The sequence below is a fragment of the Temnothorax nylanderi genome, unplaced genomic scaffold (genome assembly GCF_030848795.1).
Source record: "Temnothorax nylanderi isolate EJ_2023f unplaced genomic scaffold, tnyl_v1.0 TNYL_tig0477_pilon, whole genome shotgun sequence".
NCBI classification, from domain to species: domain Eukaryota; kingdom Metazoa; phylum Arthropoda; class Insecta; order Hymenoptera; family Formicidae; genus Temnothorax; species Temnothorax nylanderi.
In genome coordinates this window covers 113,429-139,429 of record NW_027249539.1, presented here as the reverse complement: position 1 = coordinate 139,429, position 26,001 = coordinate 113,429, and the positions used below count along the sequence as shown (strand labels likewise).

Genomic DNA, 26,001 nt, shown 5'->3' with positions numbered 1-26,001 from the left:
TTATCGAAATTTAACTTCACTAAGATGGAGGTTTACACATATAAGAAAACGTTGTTTTCTTTCTTTTAGTAAAGATCATTTGTGAAAATTGATCTACGAGACTGTTGGACAATGGAATCTTTCGAAATTCTGTGCGGCATCGCCGCCGTAATTTTCGCACTTTATTATTTCCTTACGTCAAATTATGACTTTTGGAAGTCACGTGGCGTTCGTGGTCCACGACCGATACCTGTATTTGGTAATCTTAAAAACGTTACGTTTAGTAAAATATCTGTGGGCTATTATTTGGCAGAATTATATAACGAGTACAAAGATGAAGCAGTGTTAGGGATATTTGCTGGAAAGATGCCAATTCTTATTGTAAAGGATCTGGATTTAATTAAAGATGTCCTTATCAAAGATTTCTCCACATTCGCTAACAGAGGAATACCCGTTTTCAACAAGGCGAGAATATTAAGCTATTATATTTAAATATATCCAAAGAATATATTAACAAAACACACATGTTGCATCTGTTTTAAAAAGATTCACGTATATAATAACCTACTTTTATAATTTTCATATAATAAGACTTATTAAAGAATGCGAGATGTATCTCCGAGAACTTACAAGTTTTTGTAAGTTAGTAGATCTTAATTTTAAGTTAATCGATTATAATTCTATCTTTATCACAGGCCGATCCGCTGTCGCAACATCTTTTCTCTTTGGAGCCGAAGAGATGGCGACCGTTGAGAATCAGACTGTCGCCTGTTTTTACATCCGGTAAACTGAAGGAGATGTTCTCCTTAATATCCGAATGTGCCGACCATCTTGTGGATTATATGGAAAAAGTAGTGAGCGAAAATAAACCTGTCGAATGTCACGAGTTGACGGCCAAATATACGACCGACGTTATCGGCAGCTGTGTCTTCGGAATCGAGATGAACGCTTTGTCGGACGAAGACAGTGAATTTCGCAAGATGGGAAGAAAAATATTCGAACCGACTTGGACAAATATATTACAAATAAGACTGAGACTAATGTTTCCGCGGCTTTACGAATTGTCCGCGTATGTCCTACCGCAATCGGAAGTCACCAAATTCTTCACACGCGTTGTCGTGGAGACCATGGACTACAGAGAAACGAATAATATTACTAGAAACGATTTCGTTGATATGTTACGTGAATTAAAGAAACATCCTGATAAATTGGACGATATTGGTATGTATGTTTATACATATATTACTTCTTTCTGTCATAAGACTATGTCTCACATGAAACTATACTGCAGTTTGTACGTGTCATTATACAATTATTTCAGATTAATTTTATAAATCACAATAAAATGAAGTTAACTTTTACTTTAATGACGATTATTTTCTTATTATTATTATATTTTGACAATAGTTTGTGTATCAATAACATTACATAACTTTAAAAATAATGAATTGTTAAGTGACTAACTAATCTAATTAAAAATTATATCTAATTATATCTAATTAAATTATTTATATTAATAAAAGAATTACTTTAGATTTGACAGATAGTTTAATAGCTGCTCAAGCGTTCGTATTTTTTATTGCTGGCTTTAAAACTTCGTCGACGACTATTAGTCATGCACTCTACGAGTTAGCGTTAAATCAAAAGATACAAGACAATTTACGTGAAGAAATTGAGGAGGTCTATATGAAATATAACGGAGATGTAATGTATGATAATATTAAAAAAATGAATTATTTAGATAAAGTTTTCAAAGGTATGTCGTTTGAAGAATAATATTCACCGATATTCTAATATGATCCCACTGCTAGTAAACTTCAATCTAATGGTAGTTTTTCAATATTCCCATAATTTGACACTATTCTTAATGCGTGCAGAAACATTACGAAAATATCCGCCAGCGACATTACTTAGGAGAGAATCTACGTCAAGTTATACTTTCAATGGTATCAACGTTAGTATACCGAAAAGTCAAAAAATATGGATTCCTGTTTATGGGATTCATCGAGATCCGAATATTTATCCAAAGCCAGATGTCTTCGATCCAGAAAGATTTAATGAGGAAGCTGTGCAAAGCAGGCACCCGATGGCTTATCTACCTTTCGGTGACGGGCCAAGGAATTGCATTGGTATAGTGAAATGATTTAAACTATTCCTTTTTATTTTTTTTTAACAGAAAAATATTTTTAATTTATTACATATTTTTCAATTAAAAGTATTTTTGAACGTTGGTCAGATTTACATCATAATCTTTTTTGTATTTTTAGGCACTCGTTTCGCTCTTTATCAAAGTAAAGTTGGGCTTATAAATATACTACGAAGTTACAAAGTTGAGACTTGCGAGAAAACTCCAATACCCTACGTACACAATCCTAAAGCATTGATATTATCACCAAAAGACGGATTGCATTTGAAAATAGTTAAAATTAATTGAACTTAATTTAAGCTTTTCCCTGACTCTCCATAGAGAGCATGCGTAATAAAATGTGGAAGAAAAATTATCAATTAAAACAGTGATAGGAGTCATTGTATCGGCTACTACAATATAATCCTTATTAATTTCTTGATATAGTTGTGCTCTAACATTTTATATTAAGTAATTAACAATTAGATAGCTTAATTTTAAGTTTATGCGGTTATTATTAAAATATGTATAACATATCTTAATAATACATAATCTCTTTAAATTGCTTTCTTCTTTTATTTTTGACGTAAATATGTCATTTACATTACATATTAAAAGTGTCATTAGATAGCTTAATTTTAAGTTTATGCTGTGATTATTAAGATATGATATACATATCTTAATAATCTTTTTAAATCATTTTCTTTTTTTATTTATGAGACAAACATACCATTTACATTACATATATATTGAAAATCTAAATGTCAAAAGTATTGCAGATCAAATATCAAACAATTACATTTCAAATATTTTTATAATTTATACATTTTTAAAATAAATCCATATAAATATGCATCATGATATATGAAATCATTGGACTATAAATAATCGGAAATAAGAAAGCCAAAATATAGACTAGGATGCGAAAATGTTGCAAAATGATTTTTTAAATTTATTTAATGAATTACTTCACATTATCTTAAACTTAAAATGTAATTCTCAATATTTGATTATATTATTAGCATGTATGTAAATCAAATATTTGTATATCATGTATGAATCAAATATTCATATTTGATTTGCATGTAATCTGATATACTTTATATAAATTTATATTCTAACTTACTTTAGTTTATATTTTATAAAATTCTTACATAATTTTTTAATCAGCATGAATATGTATAGTAAAATATAATAGTTTGAATAAAAAATATTGTTTTTCTTACAATTTTTATTTAATTTGACATTGAATATATTATTTGGCTTGGAACTCTTATAGAATAATGAGTTTTAATTTAATTTTCTCTTTTGTTTTATTTATTTCTGTGCATAAATATTATTTGCTTTGTCATATGTTTGTTGTCTACTATTTTGTTTGCGCTTGTCATTTACTATTTTTAATACAATATGTAACGTTAAAATTGATCTATTCAGCATATTGAATGGAATAGTTTTACATGCAACATAGTATCGAATGTTATCTAATTTTTTAAAATTCTAATTAGCTAGCTATTTGTACACATATATTAACGTAACTTACAAAAGGCAACAGCATAGCGAATTTTGAACAGTTCTTTCGTTGATAAAATGAAAGTGATACTTATAATATAACTGTTTTTTCGGATAGAAAAATTATTTATTTCTTTATGTGAATATAAAAATAGTCGACAGAGTATTATAACATGTAGGTATTGATATTTGGACAGTTGTTTCTCACTTTCCTTAAGTAAGTTATAAACCTTTAAAAGCGATAAAGATAATATAAGTTACAGGCTAAACTTCGACAAACTTTTTTATTACTTTGTTTCCTTTGTTGTTTAGCGATGACATCATATCTTCATTATTTGAAGCTCACGCGTATTCTTTATGCGCCTTATTACATTTGAAGCATTTAATATAACATTATTATACGTTATTAAGCATATATTTTGTTTGAATCTTATCAACTTTATAACTTTTTAAGATAGAAATTTATTTAATTAATAGGTCATTTTTTTGCTTTCTCTATTAGTTCAATAAAGATTATTCCTGATAATCGATCGACGTTCGGGTGGACAATGGGACCATTCGAAATTTTGTGCGGCATCGCCACCGTAATTTTCGCTCTTTATTACTTTTTTACGTCAACTTTCGACTTTTGGAAATCACGCGGCGTTCCTGGCCCACGACCGATACCAGGATTCGGCACTTTTAAAAACTTTGTACTTGGAAAGGTGTCCTTGAGCAATTATGTGACGAAACTGTACAACGACTACAAAGATGAACCATTGGTTGGGATATTCGCTGGGAGAACACCCATCCTTGTCGTGAAACATCCAGATTTAATTAAGGATATTTTTATCAAAGATTTCTCCATATTCGCCGATAAAGGGTACGGCTCTCATGACAGGGTGCGCATACTTTAAGTCGTTTTATAAAAAATCTAAACAAAGTGCTTTTTGTGAAAATTTTGATACATTATTATTTTGAGTGATGAAAATCGTGAGATTTGCTTCAAGAAGTCTTAACTTCTTGCGTGAAAAAAACATTTTGCTCCGTATCAATTGATCAGTATCAGAAAATCGAAGAATTCTGCAATAAGAATTTTAAATACTTTTTTATTAAATTTAATTTTCTTATATATACAGGAGATAAAAAATATATTGGATATGTTGGAATTAATAATATATTTCAAAAATAATTATTACATTTTGTTCTAAATTTTAATAACGTATGATGTTGTTTGAAGTATTTGCTTGGATGAAGTCCAGATTTCCTTTTACAGGATAGGAAACAATTTTCTTTCGCATGGATGCCAAAAATGCGAATTTGTAAAATATTTAACGACGCGATAACGAGACAAAACGAAATATTGATATAATGTAAATATTGAGTCATAATAAGCATTAGAAATACTTTTAATTTAAAAAATACAGTGTAAAGTATGTAAGAACTTTATGTCGAATCTAGCTTGACGCTTCCTTTATGGAAAAAGCTGTAGTTGCAAAAAAGCACACAAAACTACAGCAATTACTATAACTTTTATTATAGTTTCATGTACTTTTTTCGCAACTACAGTAGAAGTCCTTCTGTAATATTTTTCCGTAAGGATGGAGCTGTTGGAACGAAATATTATATCGAGTCTCGACGTTGGGGTCTTGAGGGTTAAGCGAGTTTTTGTAATCTGGTGGAATTTTATTTGAGCTAAATTTACTCAAATGCATTTTTCTTGTTGTTATGCAGGCCGATCCGCTGTCGCAAAGTCTTTTCCATTTGGATCCGAAAAGATGGCGACCATTAAGGGCGAAGTTGACGCCTGTTTTTACATCCCATAAACTAAAGGAGATGTTCGTGTTAATATCAGAATGCTCTGACCACCTTGTCCAATACGTGGAAAAATTAGTGAACAAAAATGAGCCTATAGAATGTGTCGAGGTGATGGCCAAATATACGACCGACGTCATCGGTAGCTGCACCTTAGGCATCAATATGAATGCCATGTCGAACGAGGACAGCGAATTTCGCAGGATAGGAAGAGATGTGTTCCAGCCGCCCTTCTGGGATCGCGTACGATTCAGCATCAAGGAACACTTGCCGTGGCTCTTCGATGTCCTCTACGGCTACATCTTGCCGCGATCGGAGATCACTAGGTTTTACATGCGCGTTGTCCAGGATACCATGGACTACAGAGAAACGAATAATATCACTAAAAATGATTTCATTGATATGCTGCGCGAATTGAAGAAACATTCGGATAAAATGGACGATATCGGTAAATATTATCTGTTTCATTTTTTGCTGTTTATTGTTTGAAAATTTCATTATACGGAGAGATATACGAGAGTTTATGCATCCAAAATATAATTCTGTAATTACAGCGAGGCGAAATGTTAAATTTTATATTAGAAGCGACGTCCAATTGGTCATGTCTCAATTATTATATATAGAACAGTTAAATTATTCGCAATTCTTAACATTCGAGGTAGGAAATTGAAAGATAATTCGTATTTTTTTAGATTTGACCGACAGTTTGATAGCTTCTCAAGCATTCGTGTTTTTCGCTGCTGGTTATGAAACTTCATCGACGGCGATGGCTAACGCGCTTTACGAGCTGGCTTTAAATCAGAAAGTGCAGGACAGGTTGCGTGACGAAATTGATCAAGAATATATAAAACATGGTGGCAATTTAACATATACAAACATCAAGGAAATGAATTATTTGGATAAAGTATTCAAAGGTATGTCGTTCGAAAAGAAAAATTACATAATGGAAGGACCGCGTGACTACATCGATCTTTGCAGCGGCATTATAATAATAATTTCATCGCTGATAAAACTATATAAATTGTAGTTCTTTATTGCGTATAAATGCATTTAAACAGATAGATTGAACTATTTTTAATATAGAAGTCTTACGAAAGTATTCAGTTGGGCTTTTCTTTGTGAGAAAAACGATGTCAAGTTATACTTTCAATGGTACCAAAGTTAGTATACCAAAAGGCCAAATAATATGGATTCCTTTGCACGCTATGCATCGAGATCCGAATATTTATCCAGAACCGGATGTCTTCGATCCGGAAAGATTTAATGAAGAAGCTGTGAGAAGCAGGCGTCCGATGGCTTATCTACCCTTCGGTGCCGGACCAAGAAATTGCATTGGTACAGTAGTGAAATTAATTTGAATGTCACCCTTCACTTCTCTTTGCGCCATTTTCAACCGAAAGAGATTTTTAATTGTGATCTGATTTACACGACGATCGATTTTTATTTCAGGTTCCCGTTTCGCTGTTTATCAGACTAAACTTGGGCTCATAAAGGTATTACGAAACTACAAAGTCGAGCCTTGTAAGAAGACGCAAGTACCTTATGCAGTCAATGACGAGAATTTGATATTAACGCCAAAGGATGGAATATATTTAAGAATAATTAAAATTAATCGAGATTAATTTAAGCTTTTTTTTAACTCTTTCTCTCTCTCTCTCTCTCTCTCTCTCTCTCTCTCTCTCTCTCTCTCTCTCTCTCTCTCTCTCTCTCTCTCTCTCTCTCTCTCTCTCTCTCTCTCTCTCTCTCTCTCTCTCTCTCTCTCTCTCTCTCTCTTCTATAAAACATACGTATATAAAAAATGGTGAAGAAAATCTCTGTCAAGAAATATAATAATAAAAGTCACTTTTCCCACTGCAATATAGTACTTATTTTACTGACATCGTATAGTAATTTCTCATCGCGACATCGCATCAGTCAGACAGTAATTAAGTCGGTTAAATTTAATTGTAATATATTATATAATCTCTTTAAACTCCTCTTTTCTGTATTTTTGATGCAAACATTCTGTATTACATATCAAAAATAAAATATGCAAAGTATATAAAAAGTGTTTGGGCATGTCAAGTATTTTTTTACTATTCTTCTACACTTCGAAACTTTCTTGTAGTAGCAGTTTATAGTTCAGAAATAGCATTCTTTTGGACATTAGTTATAAGATGTTGGATTGATTAAGAAGTATTGCTCTTGTGCACAATTTTTTATTTTTTAATTTATTATCAGAATTATTATTTCATCTGATTGTTATAACATTTTTATAATGTAATTTCTACTACGTATTTGTCTCTATTTCTATATGTTTTTTGCTCCCTTTGTTGCGCTTTTTTATTTTTCTTATACACCAATTTAAAAATGTATCGATACATATTGATACTATATTTATAGTTTTTGCTATTTATAATTCTTACATTAATTATTTATCGTATAATTACATGGTCATTTTCTTTTACATTTTCCGATGTCGGAATTCAAGTACATTCAGATCCCTCAATACATGCTTCGTGAATAAATTGAATTTAAAAGTTTTATCGACAATCTTATCAAGTTTTCGACGTCGGTGTTAAAAATACTTCATTTAACATATTTAACATTGTAATTTCTAGAATATCGCACACGTACTTTGAGTTCTTTTAAACAGATAAGAAAAATATACCGCATTTATTAAAGCGCCAGCGTCTAAAAGTTCTTCATTGCCACAAAGTAAATAACTACGAGTTTTTTTCCTTTTTTGTTCTTTCCTAGCAAATTTTCTTTTATATTATCCAGTCCAGTTCTGACTAATTCTACAATCAAGAGAAGCCAATAGAAATGATCACTGTTTGGTGAGGAAAATTGTTTCATTTATTTGCAATTTATCTTATGATCAGACAATAAAAATTTAGCGAGCTAGAGTGATTGCTTAGCGCCGGAGACTGCACACACGTGTAAAGCTCAAGATCTTATCTAATCGAGATTTTTTTGTGTGTCACTTATTACAGGGTCACGGCATTAAGTGACGGAAGGAGATGATATCGTTTTCATAAATCATCATATTTGTTTTATACGTTCTCTTCGCTTATAATTTGGCACGACTTGGACGGCAACAGGTTAGTATTAATTCCGGTCCCATTTTCGCGAACGCTAGTACAAGCCATAGAGATATAAGAATATAGTGCGCAATTAAGCGAGCTGAAAAAGCGATATAGGAATAGAAAGAGAAAGCTGTCTTTTCGCGATAGGAATAGAAAGAAAAAGCTGCAGTCTGGGCCTCTTCTGTCTCTGTCTGATAGAAAGGGCCCATACTGCATCGTTCTTTTTCTATTCCTATATCGCAGCCGCTTACATATGCTAGCATATGACTCGCGCCCTCTAGTCTTATATCTCTATGGTACAAGCACACTGATGTACGTGGCGTTATCATGGCAATTCACATTCAAGACCGCGCGCTGTATATTCAAGTACGTCGCTTGTTCCAACATTGAATCGACAATTTCAGAAAGAAAGAAGAAAAGAAACAAATTCTGTAATTTCATCCTCGCATATATGTAGAGAGAAGTCATTTTGTGACACGTCCACCCATCATCATCGGACGAAGAAGCTGGAAATTGGAGTCGGAAAAGTAAGTAGAATGGAAAAATCGATCTATCGACCGTCCGGCGCGTTATTTTTTCCTTCCTGAAACGTCGAAATGACGAGTAAAACAATATCGATTACATTGATGAACAATTATTATTCACTTCATCTCTCAAGTATTACTACATCATATTGCGTTACAAGTCGAGCGTTCGAACAATTACTGCACTGTGCGCTTTTTTTAACAGCGAGCCTCTCGATTTCTGAACAGCGGCTCAGTTTTACACTGCGTCGTTTATGTATTATGTGTATGTGCATCTAATTATTTTTTTTCTGCATCGTACACTCGAATAATCGTCAAAACAACATTAACGTGTCTTGTGTTCGCTTTTATCCTTACTTTGGTACTTGTTATTAAACAATGAAGTGCATCACTGCCCAGGTAGCACATATTAGTTTTATATACGTTTTTTGAACGTATATACATAGTTTCATAACCGTAAAGAACCATTAAGAAACGTTTGAACAAAAATGTTTTTGAAACCATGATTTAAGAAACATATTTCTTACGTTTCTACAGTTAACAAAAATACCTATTTGTTAAATTTTTCCTTTCAAAATTATAATTTGCTTTATCTATATATATAATAGCTTTAATAGCCTTTTTTGAAACATTTAAATTTATATTGCACTAATTATTGCGCAAAATAAATTATTTTATCCATGCACATATATCCACTTATTTACTTAAATTAATTTTGTCCTACCGGTCTTAATCTATTTGTCATCGGACAAATCTGAGCTTAGAAAACTTCCAACAGTTGCAAAATAAACATTCTGCTGAACGTGGCCATTGAAAGAACATTTATACGTGTGTTCCGTTACGTTATAAACGTTATTTTCTCGGAAAAGAAACGTTCCAGCGAACGTTTTTTGAATGGACATTTTTACTCATGAGAAACGTTTCTATTAGAAATCGGAACATTTCGGAAAAACGCTTATAAAACATTTCTGAAACGTGTATGTGCTACCTGGGTGGAGGTCGATGATCTCTCGCGTGCTTAGATTTAAAAAATGAGAACAATCTCTTGTTTCTTTCGTTTTTCTACTCTGCAGCATCATCTCAAGAAACATCAAGATCATCGGTTGGCGCTAAGCGAAAAACTTTCTCGATTCAAGTAACAATCAAAGAGAACAATTAAAGTAATTTAAATCGACCTGACTGGCAATATATATAACGTCTTTTCGATATGAACATTGAAAAACTGTGAGCCAACTTGCTTTGTCGGATTCACACAGAACTTTTTTCGGATCAATCATCGAGACATTATTAATTTCGACCATGGGTTTTGGTCCGTTGATGTAATTTCTAAATTAAATAGTTTAAATTTTTATTGCGAAAAAATATTACCCCAGCCAGGGTTTGAACCTGGAACCTCCCGTATACCGTGCGGGTGTCGTGCCAATTCGACCACTGGGACTGTGGTAATATTCATCGCAATAACAAACTATAAGATGGAGCACCGATTACTAGGTCGACGGTGTATAATAAACAGAATGATAAATTTCTTTTCGCCAGTACATAGAATAACAATTAAAGTAATTTAAATCGACCTGACTGGCAATATATATAACGTCTTTTCGATATGAACATTGAAAAACTGTGAGCCAACTTGCTTTGTCGGATTCACACAGAACTTTTTTCGGATCAATCATCGAGACATTATTAATTTCGACCATGGGTTTTGGTCCGTTGCGAAAAAATAATTTTTTCGCAATAAAAATTTAAACTATTTAATTTAGAAATTACATCAACGGACCAAAACCCATGGTCGAAATTAATAATGTCTCGATGATTGATCCGAAAAAAGTTCTGTGTGAATCCGACAAAGCAAGTTGGCTCACAGTTTTTCAATGTTCATATCGAAAAGACGTTATATATATTGCCAGTCACGTCGATTTAAATTACTTTAATTGTTATTCTATGTACTGGCGAAAAGAAATTTATCATTCTGTTAATCAAAGAGAAGTTACATAATAATCTGCGCGTGACGCGTGATGGAGATCGCGGGGTTATTGCGTTGATTCTTATTTGTCTTATTAAAGTCTTATTTGTTTAACCGGCGATAAATTTTACGCCTTACGTTTGAAGATGATTTTTATTTCGCGATACTCGCGTATTTAAACGCAGTGCATTATATGAAATAATTAGCCATATTACTTCTTTATTTTAGTTATTGTTTACCTTGATGCAAGATGCCGCCCTTATGTGCATTAATTCGCTCAGCGACCTTGCCGAACAAACATATCAAGAAATTACGATCCAAATTTCCATTTCACGTGTGCATTAATATCATAAATGACAGAATTGATACAACACTTAGCGTTTTTCTAAATCAATATTATTTTAAAAATAACATTTATCTTATCTTATATTTAATATTATAATAACTTATAACATATATTATATGATGTTATAAGAGTGATTTTTTGGTTCATTTTTCAGACTTGAAACATTTTGATATCGATAAAATTCCATCAAATCTCGCTTAAACACGCATTTGATCAAAGATACATTTTGTTTGAATTTTACCGAATCTTGTCATTTCTCGAGATGGAGGTTTATACAATAGAATGTTATTTCTCTTTTCTTTCAAGTCAAGATTATTCGTAATCGACTGGCCGGACAATGGAACTCTACGGAATTCTATGTGGAATTGTCGCACTAATTCTCGCTCTTTATTATTACCTTACGTCGAACTTCGACTTTTGGAAATCACGCGGCGTCCGTGGTCCACGACCTACACCACTATTAGGAAATTTTAAAGATGTTATATTTTCGAAGATATCCGCGGGCTATTATTTGACGAAAATGTACAACGAGTACAGAGACGAACCATTGTTTGGGATATTCGCTAGAACGACACCTGTTCTTATTGTAAAAGATCTTGATTTAATTAAGAATGTCCTTATCAAAGATTTCTCCATATTTGCTCATAGAGGATTACCCACTTTCGAAAAGGTGAGAATACTTAAAGCTATTATATAAGTATATATGTGTGTGCAAAAAAGATATAAACAGGACACACACGGCGCATCTTCTTTAAGGATTCACATATATTTCTCTAATTTTCGTATAATGAGACTTATTAAAAAATATGAGATGTGCGTCCAAAAAGCCTTAAGCAAGTCTTTGTAAATAGAATTTTATTTTGTGTCAAATTTATTTGATCACAATTTTATCTTCGTCATAGACCGAGCCGCTGTCGCAACATCTTTTCGCTTTGGAGCCGAAGAGGTGGCGACCGTTGAGACTGAATCTGTCACCTGTTTTTACATCCGGTAAACTAAAGGAGATGTTCTCCTTAATGTCAGAATGTGCTGACCACCTTGTCCAATACTTGGAGAAAGTAACGAGCGAAGATAAACCTGTAGAATGCCGCGAGTTGGCAGCCAAATACACGACCGACGTTATCGGCAGCTGTGTCTTCGGCATCGAGATGAACGCGTTATCGAACGAGGACAGTGAATTTCGCAAGATGGGAAGAAAAGCAATGACTTTGGACTGGGAACATATGTTACGAATAAGAATCAAGGAATCTTTTCCGCGGTTTTACGAAATTCTCGGTAACATTCTACCGCACACCGAAAGCGTCAAATTCTTTACACGCGTTATCGTGGAGACCATGGATTACAGAGAAACCAATAATATCAGTAGGAACGATTTCATTGATATGTTGCGTGAATTAAAGAAGCATCCAGATAAATTGGGCGATATTAGTAAGTACTGACTATTTTTATGTATTGCATTTTTTTAATAGAAAAATTTTTTGATAAAAACCTATACAAATTTGTGTTTAAATTAATTTAAAAATTACAAGATGCTCAATTTTTGTTTTTATTATTAATTATTATGATTAAAATTATTAAATTATTATTACGGTTGTATTGAACATAACCAATTTATTATATATAAATTGTTAAATTATTAAGCAGTTCGATAAAAAACTTGAATTCTTTATAGTAAAGAGAAAATGATGTTTCAGATTTAACAGATAATTTAATAGCTTCTCAAGCGTACGTATTTTTCATTGCTGGCTTTGAAACTTCGTCGACGACTATTAGTCACGCACTTTATGAGTTAGCGTTAAATCAAAACATACAAGACAAGCTCCGTGAAGAAATTGACGAGGTCTATACAAAGCATAGCGGAGATTTAATACGCGACAATATCAAACAGATGGATTATTTAGATAAAGTTTTCAAAGGTACGTTGTTCGAGAGGAGAATATCAAGTAAGAAAGAAATACACTATTGTCTTTTTTTCGGGCGATATTATAATATGATCTCATTACTGATAAACTTCAATCTAATTATTGTAATTCTTTAATGTACATAAATGTATTTTCGTAATTTAACACTATTCTTAATGCATGTAGAAACCTTACGAAAATATCCACCATCGCCGTTTCTCATGAGACAATCGACGTCGAGTTATACTTTCGACGGTGTGAACGTTAGTATACCGGAGAACCAAAAGGTATGGATTCCTACATACGCGATTCAGCGAGATCCGAGTATTTATCCGAAACCAGATGTCTTCGATCCAGAAAGATTTAATGAGGAAGCTGTACAAAGCAGGCACCCGATGGCTTATCTACCTTTCGGCGACGGACCGAGGAATTGCATCGGTACAGTGAAATAAATTCAAACATCGCTTTTTATTTCTCTTTCCAATGAAGAGCATGTTTAATTGAAAATCTTGATGTGACTGATATGACTTGCCGTTTTATTTTTAGGTTCTCGTTTCGCTGTTTATCAGAATAAAATTGGGCTTATAAAAATCCTACGAAACTACAAAGTCGAGACTTGCGAGAAAACTCCAATACCCTACATAAGCGATCCTAAAGCTTTTTTTGTATTAACTCCAAAAAACGGAATACATTTGAAAATAATCAAAATTAATAGAACTTAATTTAAGCTTTTTTGGACTCTCCTGAAGGATATATATAAAAATGGTGAAGGAAGTCTTTGTCAAATAATATAATAATAACAGTTACTATTCCGACTAAAGTATAATACTTATTAATTTTACTGATATTATATCGTAACTACTCATCAGGACATTGATCTGGATCAGTTAGTAATTAAGTTTTAGGTCGTTTTAATTCGTATATGCTGTTACATAAATAAATTACTAATATGTAATTATTTTAAATTCCTTTGTTCCGTATTTGTTATGTAAGTATTCTATTACATATCAAAAACAAAATATATAAAATAAATATAAAAAATATTTGCACATATCAAATGTTTGCACAAATCAGATGCCAAATATTTTTTACAGTTCTTTTATACTTAAGAACTTTCACATATTAGTTCATAGTAGAATTTATACGCCCAGAAATAACATTTCTCCTAATTATAAATTGAATTAATTAAGATAGTCTTCGTATAATTTTAATTTAATCATATATTTGTATTTGATTTGCATTTGATGTAATATTAAAAAATTTTTACGTGATTATATCTTTATATGATACTATAGCTTGATATAGTATCAAGTGCTTCGCTACGGTATGTATAACTACTTTAAATAAAAAACCAAGTTGATATCTCAACGGGCCTAAGAGATATTGAAGAATCCGTGAAAACACATTTTACCCCTTTTCACTCCCTTAGGGTCGAACTTCTAAAAATCCCTTCTCACTAAGTACTTACGTCATGGAAGAAATATGCTCCCCGAATTTCATGTTTATAGGTTTAGGAGTTTGGGCTGTTGATGAGTCAGTCAGTCAGTCAGGACATTTGTTTTTATATATACAGATAGATAAAACTTTCAGGAATTTTAATTATGTTCTATACATATCGTACATTAGTAGTGACTGAAAGATATCGTTTATCGTATTATTTTTACTTAATTTGACATTAGATTTATTATTTCGCTTGGTTCTCATAAAATTGTCTTTTATTTTCTGCCTTTTATTTGCCTCTATTCACTCTTCTTGCGTGTACATACAGGGTGTTTAAAAAAAAAGTGTCCCATATTTTGAGAGCAGGTAATACTTACAAAATAAAAAGAAAATGTCCAATAAACATAGGTCTCTCTCCTAAATTAAATGCCTGTTATATAGACCAATCTTTAATTTACACTATAGGAGGTCTTCTACGTGGTTCCCATTTATTTTCACACATTTTAAATAAAGAAAATACAAATCCCTACACTGTTTGTACGTCGTCGATACCTGATAATGACTAACCTTACTGCACTGCAGAAATAACACGACTAATATAAAAAGAGGGCAATGCTTATCATTTAAAGACTTTAGTGTATTCAACACCCAATCGATGACGTACAAACATTGAAGGAATGTGTATTTTTTTATTTAAAATGTGTATGACAATGAATGGAAACCACATAGAACACCTCCTATATTATTATAGTATACAATAAAGATTGGTCCATGTCTCAACAGGTATTTGATTTAGGACCCATGTTTACTGGACATTTTCTTCTTATTTTGACGAGTACTACCTGCTCTCAAAATATGGGACACTTTTTTAAACATCTTGTATATGTATACATTATTTGCGTATACATATATGAATATATTATTTGCCTAGTCATACGTTTTGCTATACGTTTTTATAGGAGTGTAAAAGTTTATCAGCACCATATGGAAAATAATAGTTCTTTAAGCAAGATAATATTGGGTATTATACAGTTTTTTTTTAAATATTAATTAGAGCTATTTGCTACACAAATATTAGCTACACAAATATTAGCATAGAATATAAAAGTCGATAGCGTAGCTTATTTCGGGCAGTTTTTTCGCTAAAATAGCAATGATCTTTATAACTCTTTCCTCGAATCTGAAAATAATTTGTCTTTTGATTCAACCTCGATATAAAACAATCTAGGATTGTTCTGCGTATTGATATTTGTGTGGATTGTTCCTTCTCACTTTACGTAAGTTGCAATCTTTGAAACACTAAAAACGATATAAATCGCAAAAATAAAACTTCAGACAAATGTTTCTATTCGTATTCTCTATTGTTTACTTTACAATATCATATCTTCAGTCCGAAATTTACTCGTGCTTTTTACATTTGAAATATTAGATCAGTAACATCGCCTTTACATGGGCGTTGATTTTATTGAAAAACCGCTTGAATTTTATCGAAATTTATAATATTTTAAGAAATTTAGTTAATGAAACATTATTTTCTCCTCCCTCTCAGCAAGGATCATTCGTTATAATCGATCGACGATTGCGGGACAATGGAAAACTTCCAAATCCTATGCGGTATTGCCGCCGTAATTCTCGCTTTGTATTATTTCTTAACGTCGAACTTCGACTTTTGGAAATCACGCGGCGTCCGTGGTCCACGACCTATACCACTATTCGGAAATTTTAAAGATGTCATGCTTGGAAAAGTAACCTTGAATGGTTATTTAATGAAATTGTACAATGATTACAAAGACGAGTCATTGATTGGGATATTCAAGGAGAGGACACCCATCCTTATCGTAAGGGATCCAGATTTAATTAAGGATATCCTCATCAAAGATTTCCCCGCGTTCGCCAACAGAGCAGAATTCACTATTCACGAAAAGGTGTGAATATTTTAAGCTGTTTTATACGAAATCTAAATATGCGTTTTTTGCGAAAATTTCGACATCGATCTTCATACTTTTTAATTGATAAAACTCATTAAAAATTACTAGACTTGTTTTAAAGCTATTTCTCTAAAAAAAAGTTTCTGTAAATTGATAGAATTTGATTTCGCACTAATTAAAAAATCGGGAAATTTACTCAATTACAATTTCGTCTTTGTCATATTGCAGACCGAGCCGCTGTCGCAACATCTTTTCAATCTGGAACCGAAGAGATGGCGACCGTTAAGAGCGAAGCTGTCGCCTACCTTTACATCTCGTAAATTGAAGGAGATGTTCTCGTTGATATCAGAGTGCGCCGACCATCTTGTGGATTATATGGAAAAATTGGCGAGTAAAAACGAGCCCATAGAGTGCTACGAGCTGATGGCCAAATACACGACCGACGTCATCGGCAGCTGCGCCTTCGGCATCGAGATAAATGCCCTGTCGAACGACGACAGCGATTTTCGCAGAATAGGAAGAAACGTCTTTCGTCCATCCTGGGTGGATTTCCTGCGATTCAAAATCAAAGATTATTTACCGTTGTTGTACGATGGCCTCGGCTACATCTTGCCGGATATGGAGGTCACAGACTTCTTCAAGCGTCTCGTCGTCGACAATATGAACTACAGAGAAAGGAATAATGTTGTTAAGAAGGATTTCATTGACACGCTACGCGAGTTAAAGAAACATTCTGATAAAGTGGGAGATTTCGGTAAGTATTGTCTGCTGTCGTTGTTATACTTTGCAACTTTGCTGTGTCGTACGAAGAATTTTTAGACGGATAACTATATATATGAGTCCGCGCATTTAAAATACATGTTCTCCATTCTATAAATCTCGATATAAAGCGAGGAGTTAAATCTCATGTAAACAACAACTGTATTTAGTCATATGTCAATTATTAAATCATTAAATTAATCGCATTTTCCGATGGAAAATTACATTATTTGTAATAAATAGAAGATAACTCGTATCTCAGATTTCACCGACAGTTTGATAGCTTCTCAAGCATTCGTGTTTTTCGCTGCTGGTTTTGAAACCTCATCGACGGCTATGACTAACGCGCTTTACGAGCTAGCTTTAAATCAGAAACTACAGGACAGATTGCGTGAAGAAATTGATGAGGAATACACGAAACACGGTGGTAATTTAACGTACGAAAACATTAAGAAAATGGAGTACTTGAATAAGGTATTCAAAGGTACGTTGCCCGAAAATTCGTGTTTCGAGAAATTGAATAAAAGGAAAATATGAGAAACATAATGACTATAATATAATCGTATCGCTGATAAATGTAATTTGTTCATTAATTCGTATAAATGCATTTTCATTAACTTGTCATTATTTTTACGGCAGAAACTTTACGAAAATACCCACCTTTATCGTTCTTAACGAGAAAATCGACGTCGAGTTATACTTTCAACGACATCAAAGTCAGTATACCGAAGGAGCAAAAGATATGGATTCCCCTTTTCGCGCTTCAACGTGATCCGTGTGTTTATCCAGAGCCAGATGTTTTCGATCCAGAAAGATTTAGTGAAAAAGCTGTGCAAAGTAGACACCCGATGGCTTATATACCTTTCGGCGACGGGCCAAGGAATTGTATTGGTACGATGAAATAAGTGTCACCTTTCTTTTTTTGTTGTTCAACCGAAAAATTTTTATTCGAGAATCTGATTACTGTTTCTTATTTTCAGGTTCTCGCTTTGCTATTTATCAAACTAAACTTGGGCTCATAAAAATACTACAAAATTACAAAGTCGAGGCTTGCGAGAAAACGGAAATACCTTACGTTCTAAATGAAATATTTATATTATCACCGAAAAACGGAGTTTACTTAAAAATAATTAAACTCAATCGAGCGTAAGTTAAGCTGTTCTTTAATTTTCCTAAAAAACGTGCATGAAAAGAAATAGAAAAGAGAATCTCTGACAAATGTTATAATAAGAGTCACTGTTCCGACCGCAATATAATATTTATTAACTAAATTGATATCATTGTATAATAACAGTGGTGATGGTGGCGCAGAGAGTTAGGGCCATGGCACATAAAATAAAACAGTAAGCAAATCAGCCATCAATCATCATATTGACGCCAAAAATAGGTCCAATGTACGACATACCGGTTTCTAGAAATGTTTTTTATGAAATTAAAATGTTAAAATGTCCACTTGATAAACGTTTATTAAAAAACGTTCTTTTTCTTTATCTAGGGAAAAAAACGCTTTTTTAACTGCATTGAGCATTCAATTTCAAAATGACAGGTTTTATAAAATATTTAAATGAGTAGCTTCTGACTCATTATGGAACATTTTATTTAAGTTTTTAAATTTTAAATAAATTAAATTTTAAATAAATGGAATTTTAAATAAATGACATTTATCATGTCAAAAATAAAAATATTCTCTAAATAAGAATGTTCTTTTCTTCTGTGATAGCTGTACTGGAATGTGCTCACAGCAATGCTTAAAAGCTAGGCACGAAGAAAAATTCCTATATAGTACAGAGTTCACTAGCTGTTCGATTGGGCTCCTCGATCAATGAGCGTAGGTGCACTTTTTGGTATGCGCTTCCATAATATGCATTAAATGCGCATATAATGCGGGACAAATATCCGCATTTAATGCAAAGTTTAATGTACATTCAAAGCGCATTATACGCGCATTGGCGCTCCTTGGGTATTAAGAAGTAAAAATAGTTCCCAAGTAGCAAAATGACGGTAAATTTTGGTCATAAAATGACCAATTAGACGTCCTAAATAGGTCTCACGAGACCCGAAAATGACATCGATATGTCACTCCCATGAGCCGTCATTTTTTGACGTCCAATGTACGACATACCGGTTTCTAGAAATGTTCTTTATGACATTAAAATATTAAAATGTCCACTTGATAAACGTTTATAAAAAGAACATTCTTTCTCTTTATCTAGGAAAAAAACGCTTTTTAAACTGTTTCTTTACATATCGTGTGCCTATATAATAGCCGTTCTCTCAAGGCGACCACCCATCCTAGTACAGTACCGCGCCCGTGACTTCGATGATCCAGTGGACAGCGACAATCTTCTGATCCTGACGCTTCCTTATTGACTGTATTTGTCTATAACAGGTACATCTTTAAAGTGTTCAAAAATCTTGTAATGATATCTTCTCGATAGCTATAACACTGCATGAAATAGTAGTTATCATAAAACTATAATCACACGCAACTACATCCACTTATATCATAAATTCACCGCTTCAATCATAAAGTTGCGAAACAAACATATTGTAGTTAATTTTGTGGTTTTTATTTTATTATTACTTTATTATACAACATTAAGAAGTAAAAATAGTTATGTTACAAAAAAACCTTATTTGGACGACTTTAAGATGTCTTCAAAATGACGTCTTTAGATGGTCTAAGAAACGACGTCTTATAAACGTCCATTATTAGCCGCCGACGTCATAGACCAAAAATGACTAAAAACAGACGTCATTATGTCGTCTTCTGACGTCACTTTGCTACTTAGGTCGTCATCCCAAAAATAATTCTGTTGGAAAAACATCTTACGAAAGGTTTTTATGAAAGAAGGAAATCGCGAAGTCCACAGGACGTACTTAACACACGAGTGCGTAAAAGTTTATCAGCAACATGTTGAAAACAATAGTTTTTCAAGCAAGATAGCATCTAGTAGTTTAGTGTTATCTAGGTTTTTTAATTGACAATTTACTGCACAAATGTTAGCATAGAATAAAAAGGCAATAGCGTAGCGTATTTCGAGCAGTTTTTTCGTTGCTAAAACAGCAATATTATATATAACTCTTTCCTCGAATCTGAAGGTAATTTGTTTCTTGATTTAACCGCGTGGATATAAAACAATCTAGGATTGTTTTGCGTATTGATATTTGTCTTGTTCTTTCTCACTTTACGTAAATTGTAATCTTTGAAACGCTAAAAATGATATTGCAAAAATAAAACTTTAAACAAATATTTCTTATTCGTATTCTCTATTGCGTTTACATTACATCATATCTTCAGTGTCCGAAATTTACACGTGCTTTTTATATTTGAAATATTAGAATTTAGATGTAACACCACCGTTATATGGCGATGATTTTATTAAAAATCCGATTAAATTTTATCAAACTTCATAATATTTTAGGAAATTTAATTCGTGTCGATTTAATTCCGGGGAGGGAAGGGTATTAATGTTCCAAGATAGCTGTGTTTCAAGTCCGACAAATTTGCGGCGCGCAGTCTATTAAGTTGGAATATATGTATATGTATATGTACAGTATGTAGGGGAGACCGGGGCTAAAACGTCTACGGGGTAAATACGTCTAATCAAATATCTCGGAACCTGTATATTGTGCGAACTCGCTATTAACATTGTAAACGCTGCTTATAGTACCCATGTGACCAACGGAGTTTCGGCAAGTTACCTGCCGTGTTATGATTTTTACGAGGGCAAACGTGTTTTCGGAAGGTGAAAGTTACATTTTCTGCGCGTGGAAACTTTGTAATATCTGCAATAATATTTGCTCCCCAAATCTCGAGGTACGTGATTATAAAGAGTAATGCATGCTGAACACGAATCCAGTGTAGTTTTTTCATTATCGTTGATGTCTAATATTTCGTGGGCGATCAAACCTGAAACTTGTGTTTGGGGCTAATCGGTCAGTAAGCAGTCCGGGTGCATTTCCAAGGGAATTTCGGGCTCACTGCATATGAAATATGGATGAGACGGGAATTACAACCGTTCAGACACCGAATAAAGTCATCGGACGTCGAGGAGTGAAACAAGTCGGGCGAGTGACTTCTGCGGAAAGAGGAACCCTCGTAACTATTTTTTAATAATGTTTCGCATAAAAATTTTATATAAATTTTTATATTTTTCTCTTAAAAAACAATTATTAAAATGTATCCTATTATTTTTTAAGATTAGATGTACGTATATGTATTGAAAATGCAGTGCAGACTGTTATACCCCGGCATTTTTGAGATTTCAATTTTTCCACCGTTGACGTTTTTGCTCTATACCGATTAAACAAAGCGACGTAGACAAAAATTTCCTATATAAATTTTGTAGCTAAAGGTTCACTCTTTACAGTGGTATACCATATTTAACTACAATTATTTATTTTGTTGTTAAAAATCGGCACCGAAAAAAAACGGACTGTTTAGCCCCGGTCTCCCCTACATTATAATTTAAGTATAGAATACACGAACACCAACACCTTGTTACGGCTCAAGGCTCCATTTTTCTTCGATTGATTTGTAATCTTGTGAGCCTTACTATTATATTTAATGAAACATTATTTTCTCCTCCCTCCCAGTAAAAATCATTCGTTATAATCGATCGGCGAGTGCGGGATAATGGAAAACTTCCAAATCCTATGCGGCATTGCTGCCGTAATTCTCGCTGTGTATTATTTCTTAACGTCAAACTTCGACTTTTGGAAATCACGCGGCGTCCATGGTCCACGACCGATACCGGGATTCGGCAACTTAAAAGATGTTATGCTTGGAAAAGTAATGTTGAGTGATTATTCAATGAAATTGTACCACGATTACAAAGACGAGCCGTTGATTGGGATATTCAATGGGAGGACACCCATCCTTATCGTAAAGGATCCAGATTTAATTAAGGATATCCTCATCAAAGACTTCCCCGCGTTCGCCGACAGAGAACTCTCCACTGTTCACGAAAAGGTGCGAATATCTTAAAGCTGTTTTACACGAAATCTAAACCATATGCGCTTTTTGCGAAAATTTCGATACATCTTCATACTTTTCAATTAATGAAACTCAATGAAAATTGCGAGACTTGTTTTAAAAATGTCTTTTTAAAAGAAGTTACTGCAACTTGATAAAATTTGACTTCTATCACTAATTAAAATCGAGAAATTTACTTCATTATAATTTCGTCTTTGTCATATTGCAGGCCGAGCCGCTGTCGCAAAATCTCTTCAATCTAGAACCGAAGAGATGGCGACCGTTAAGAGCGAAGCTGTCGCCTACCTTTACATCTCGTAAATTGAAGGAGATGTTCTCGTTGATATCAGAGTGCGCCGACCATCTTATGGATTATACGGAAGAATTAGCGAGAAGGAACGAGCCCGTAGAGTGCCGTGATCTGATGGCCAAATACGCGATTGACGTCATCGGCAGATGCGCCTTCGGCATCGAGATGAATGCTCGATCAAACGAGAACAACGAATTTCGCAGGATAAGAAGAAACGTGTTTCGTCCACCCTGGTCGGATTTCCTGCGATACAAAATCAAAAATTATTTACCGTTGTTGTACGATGTCTTAGGCTACATCCTGCCGAATACGGAGATCACAGACTTCTCCACGCGTTTCGTCGTGGACATTATAAACTACAGAGAAAAGAATAATATTGTTAGAAAGGATTTCATTGACACGCTACGCGAGTTAAAGAAACATTCAGATAAAGTGGGCGATTTCGGTAAATATTGTCTGTTTTTGTTATTACTTTGCTGTGTCGTACGAAAAATTTTTAGACAGAGATATGAGTTCACGCATTTGAATATTATAAAATAAAGAATATGCATGCGCATGTTCTCCATTCTATACTATAAATCACAATGTAAAGCGAGGAATTCAATTTCGTATAAGCGAGAACTATAATTGATCATATGTCAATTATATAATTAAATTAGTTGCAATTTTTTATATTTAATGTAGGAAGTTAAAAGATAATTCACATTTCAGATTTTACTGACAGTTTGATGGCTTCTCAAGCATTTTCGTTTTTCGTTGGTTTCGAGACCTCATCGATGGTGATGAGTTGCGCGCTTTACGAGCTGGCTTTAAATCAGAAAATACAAGACAAATTACGTGAAGAAATTGATGAGAAATACACGAAGCACGATGGTAATTTAACGTACGAAGACATTAAGAAAATGGAGTACTTGAATAAGGTATTCAAAGGTACGTTGCTCGAAAATTCGTGTTTCGAAAGATTGAATCAAAGGAAGGTATGAGAAACATAGTGACTATAATATATAAGTCCCAGTCTACAATAGGTGTTTTAAGCACTAAGCCCTAAGAAATTGACCAATCACAGTCAATTATTCTCCTCAAATTCACTGTGATTGAACAATTTCTTAAGGCTTAGGGCTTAAAACACCCATTGTAGACCGGGACTAATCGTATCGCTGATAAAAGTAATTTCGAAAAATTATATGTATATGTATATATATACATATATACAGAAACTTATTTAAGGCTGTCAAAGATCTTAGCTTGGATCGTATGGCTTATGATTCTAATTTGATTGTATATCGTAACGGTCCTATTTCTCTTATTATTAAAAGTAATTTGTTCATTAATTCGTATAAAAATGCATTTTCATTAACTTGTCATTATTTTTACCGCAGAAACTTTACGAAAATATCCACCTGCATCGTTCTTACCGAGAAAATCGACGTCGAGTTATACTTTCAGCGACATCGAAGTCAGTATACCGAAGGAGCAAAAGATATGGATTCCCATCTTCGCGCTTCAACATGATCCGCGTGTTTATCCAGAACCAGATGTTTTCGATCCGGAAAGATTTAGTGAGGAGGCTGTGCAAAATAGGCACCCGATGTTCTTCCTTTCTTTCGGCGACGGGCCAAGGAATTGTATTGGTACGATGAAATAAGTCGTTTTTCATTTTTCTTTGCTCCATTTTCAACCGAAAAATTTTTATTTGACAGAATCTTGATCCGATTACCATTTTTTTATTTTCAGGTTCTCGCTTTGCCACTTATCAAACTAAACTTGGGCTTATAAAGATACTACGAAACTACAAAGTCGAGACTTGCAAGGAAACGGAAATACCTTTAGTCATGCGTGAACTTCTTATAATAACACTGAAAAATGGAGTTTACTTAAAAATAATTAAAATCAATCGAGCGTAAGTTATAAGCTCTTCTTTAATTTTCTGAAAGAACGTGCATAAAAAGAAATAGAGGAGGGAATCAATTTGTATAATAAGAGTCACTATTCCGACTGCAATATAGTATTTGTTAATTTTATTGATATCGTTTTTGTATAATAACAGTGACGATCAGAGAGCAGAGAGTTGTGTGTCTGCTTTCTGTGCCTAGATTCAAATCCGTCCTAAAATATCGGGTTCGACTGTCATTTCTTGAGAACGTAATGGCAAACGGCAAACCTAATAGTCCGTTTGGAACCGGCATATATATAATATTAAATTGTAGATTTCTACAATTTAATGAAGAAAGAAAGAGAAGAAGAACGCTTCAAAGCATTTGTAGCGTCAAGTGGACCGCAGCCCTAATAGTCCGTTTGGAACCGACATATATATATAATATTAAATTGTAAATTTCATCGATTTATGTAATCTGCTATAAAGAGCATACTATAAATATACGCAGCTTATTTTTATTACCCTTCTGCAGTGTTGAGCTAGTAATCTATGTCCATGAAAATTAAAATACTACGAAATCATCAAGAAACTAAGGCCCGGTTGCGTTTTTAACTGTCCCCCTTAGAAAGAAACGAAGAGTGAGTTAAGCTAAGATTTAAAGTTAGGCGACGTTGATGCAACCGGGTCTAAGAGAGTTCGAAGTCGGATTTGAGTAGCTCTCTTCTTCTTGAGGGAGGCGAAAGTCTAACTTAGGCTGTTGTGCCATTTATTATGATGGATGATGATGTATAATAACATCTCGTTGCGATATCAGTTAGTAATTAGATCGTTTAAATGTAAATTATAGATATTTTTGCGTACGTAAATTAACCCTAGCTAGCCACAATTATTTTCGAGTCCTTAATTCGCCACACTTCGGTCCGTGAGACCGCTCGACTTTGTCGCATTGTCATTTTCATTCTAATTGATATTTATAAGCTTGTGATGTAAGAATTGGAAATACAGAGTCTGAATAAAATGTTCATGATAAAATATCAGGTCAAGAACATTATTTGAGTTTAAACTGAACTTATTATAAGAAGACTAGAAATTTGTGTTATTATATAAGAAGTTAGTTAACTGAACATTAGTTGTTTCAACAATTATTAAGTTGCCAAATTATTAAGTTGCACTAAAAAAGGTATAGTGCATTCATGTCAACCTTTAAAACTTTTTAATCAAGAATTAATTAATTCGTCAATTAATGTTTAATTAAACTAACTAAAAAATGTTCAGTTGCTCATATCGGACTAAATATTTTTTTGGGATTAACAAATCTTTCTTTTAGTGTATACATTATTTCCCTAGTGATGTTTGCCTAGTCACGTTTCGCTACATGTTTTTTACACGAGTGTGTAAAAGACTGTCAGAAAAAAGTTGAAAATAATAGTTTTTCAAGCAAGATAGCATCTAGTAGTCTAGTGTTATCTAGTTTTTTTAATTGACAATTTACTGCACAAAT

General features: G+C 33.3%; 5 protein-coding genes across 11 annotated transcripts; all 5 read left to right on the top strand.

The window, feature by feature from the left end:
* Positions 1 to 17: 17 nt before the first annotated feature.
* On the top strand, positions 18 to 2,670 carry LOC139783187 (cytochrome P450 6A1-like). Of its 2 annotated transcripts, none has more exons than XM_071722323.1 (5): positions 18 to 444; positions 675 to 1,200; positions 1,514 to 1,683; positions 1,857 to 2,108; positions 2,247 to 2,670. In XM_071722323.1, the coding sequence occupies exons 1-5, from the start codon at positions 112 to 114 to the stop codon at positions 2,286 to 2,288; spliced, it is 1,323 nt and encodes a 440-aa protein (XP_071578424.1). In that variant the 5' UTR covers positions 18 to 111; the 3' UTR covers positions 2,289 to 2,670. The 2 variants fall into 2 exon arrangements, with proteins under 2 accessions (XP_071578424.1, XP_071578423.1); XM_071722322.1 differs by having other exon boundaries at positions 19 to 444; positions 1,514 to 1,735.
* Positions 2,671 to 3,419: 749 nt separating this feature from the next.
* LOC139783186 (cytochrome P450 6B1-like) lies at positions 3,420 to 7,144 on the top strand. Of its 4 annotated transcripts, none has more exons than XM_071722320.1 (6): positions 3,420 to 3,792; positions 4,116 to 4,494; positions 5,327 to 5,855; positions 6,100 to 6,321; positions 6,491 to 6,742; positions 6,857 to 7,144. In XM_071722320.1, the coding sequence occupies exons 2-6, from the start codon at positions 4,162 to 4,164 to the stop codon at positions 7,027 to 7,029; spliced, it is 1,509 nt and encodes a 502-aa protein (XP_071578421.1). In that variant the 5' UTR covers positions 3,420 to 3,792; positions 4,116 to 4,161; the 3' UTR covers positions 7,030 to 7,144. The 4 variants fall into 4 exon arrangements, with proteins under 4 accessions (XP_071578421.1, XP_071578420.1, XP_071578418.1 ...); XM_071722319.1 differs by having other exon boundaries at positions 3,420 to 3,830; XM_071722318.1 differs by having other exon boundaries at positions 3,421 to 3,788.
* Positions 7,145 to 8,119: 975 nt separating this feature from the next.
* On the top strand, positions 8,120 to 14,600 carry LOC139783184 (cytochrome P450 6A1-like). 3 transcript variants are annotated; one of them, XM_071722314.1, is made up of 8 exons: positions 8,120 to 8,226; positions 8,383 to 8,490; positions 8,880 to 9,002; positions 11,615 to 11,978; positions 12,211 to 12,736; positions 13,003 to 13,224; positions 13,396 to 13,647; positions 13,756 to 14,600. In XM_071722314.1, the coding sequence occupies exons 4-8, from the start codon at positions 11,646 to 11,648 to the stop codon at positions 13,929 to 13,931; spliced, it is 1,509 nt and encodes a 502-aa protein (XP_071578415.1). In that variant the 5' UTR covers positions 8,120 to 8,226; positions 8,383 to 8,490; positions 8,880 to 9,002; positions 11,615 to 11,645; the 3' UTR covers positions 13,932 to 14,600. The 3 variants fall into 3 exon arrangements, with proteins under 3 accessions (XP_071578415.1, XP_071578417.1, XP_071578416.1); XM_071722316.1 differs by lacking the exons at positions 8,120 to 8,226; positions 8,383 to 8,490 and adding an exon at positions 8,537 to 8,555; XM_071722315.1 differs by lacking the exons at positions 8,120 to 8,226; positions 8,383 to 8,490 and adding an exon at positions 8,585 to 8,787.
* Positions 14,601 to 15,839: 1,239 nt separating this feature from the next.
* Positions 15,840 to 18,826, top strand: LOC139783191 (cytochrome P450 6a2-like). The gene is made up of 6 exons (XM_071722330.1): positions 15,840 to 15,926; positions 16,199 to 16,574; positions 16,806 to 17,331; positions 17,599 to 17,820; positions 17,976 to 18,227; positions 18,317 to 18,826. The coding sequence occupies exons 2-6, from the start codon at positions 16,239 to 16,241 to the stop codon at positions 18,484 to 18,486; spliced, it is 1,506 nt and encodes a 501-aa protein (XP_071578431.1). The 5' UTR covers positions 15,840 to 15,926; positions 16,199 to 16,238; the 3' UTR covers positions 18,487 to 18,826.
* A 211-nt stretch (positions 18,827 to 19,037) lies between these two features.
* On the top strand, positions 19,038 to 24,997 carry LOC139783192 (cytochrome P450 6j1-like). Its single transcript, XM_071722331.1, has 5 exons — positions 19,038 to 22,311; positions 22,544 to 23,069; positions 23,336 to 23,554; positions 24,004 to 24,255; positions 24,359 to 24,997. The coding sequence occupies exons 1-5, from the start codon at positions 21,976 to 21,978 to the stop codon at positions 24,526 to 24,528; spliced, it is 1,503 nt and encodes a 500-aa protein (XP_071578432.1). The 5' UTR covers positions 19,038 to 21,975; the 3' UTR covers positions 24,529 to 24,997.
* The last annotated feature ends 1,004 nt before the right edge of the window (positions 24,998 to 26,001 follow it).

Coding starts and splice junctions, on each gene's coding strand:
- LOC139783192 (XM_071722331.1), top strand. CDS start 21,976: ATGGAAAACTTCCAAATCCTATGCGGCATTGCTGCCGTAATTCTCGCT. Junction 23,070..23,335: donor AGATAAAGTGGGCGATTTCG/GTAAATATTGTC, acceptor TTCACATTTCAG/ATTTTACTGACAGTTTGATG. Junction 23,555..24,003: donor CTTGAATAAGGTATTCAAAG/GTACGTTGCTCG, acceptor TTTTTACCGCAG/AAACTTTACGAAAATATCCA.
- LOC139783191 (XM_071722330.1), top strand. CDS start 16,239: ATGGAAAACTTCCAAATCCTATGCGGTATTGCCGCCGTAATTCTCGCT. Junction 16,575..16,805: donor AATTCACTATTCACGAAAAG/GTGTGAATATTT, acceptor GTCATATTGCAG/ACCGAGCCGCTGTCGCAACA. Junction 18,228..18,316: donor CGGGCCAAGGAATTGTATTG/GTACGATGAAAT, acceptor TCTTATTTTCAG/GTTCTCGCTTTGCTATTTAT.
- LOC139783186 (XM_071722320.1), top strand. CDS start 4,162: ATGGGACCATTCGAAATTTTGTGCGGCATCGCCACCGTAATTTTCGCT. Junction 5,856..6,099: donor GGATAAAATGGACGATATCG/GTAAATATTATC, acceptor GTATTTTTTTAG/ATTTGACCGACAGTTTGATA. Junction 6,322..6,490: donor TTTGGATAAAGTATTCAAAG/GTATGTCGTTCG, acceptor TTTTTAATATAG/AAGTCTTACGAAAGTATTCA.
- LOC139783187 (XM_071722322.1), top strand. CDS start 112: ATGGAATCTTTCGAAATTCTGTGCGGCATCGCCGCCGTAATTTTCGCA. Junction 445..674: donor GAATACCCGTTTTCAACAAG/GCGAGAATATTA, acceptor TCTTTATCACAG/GCCGATCCGCTGTCGCAACA. Junction 1,736..1,856: donor TTTAGATAAAGTTTTCAAAG/GTATGTCGTTTG, acceptor TAATGCGTGCAG/AAACATTACGAAAATATCCG.
- LOC139783184 (XM_071722314.1), top strand. CDS start 11,646: ATGGAACTCTACGGAATTCTATGTGGAATTGTCGCACTAATTCTCGCT. Junction 12,737..13,002: donor AGATAAATTGGGCGATATTA/GTAAGTACTGAC, acceptor ATGATGTTTCAG/ATTTAACAGATAATTTAATA. Junction 13,648..13,755: donor CGGACCGAGGAATTGCATCG/GTACAGTGAAAT, acceptor TTTTATTTTTAG/GTTCTCGTTTCGCTGTTTAT.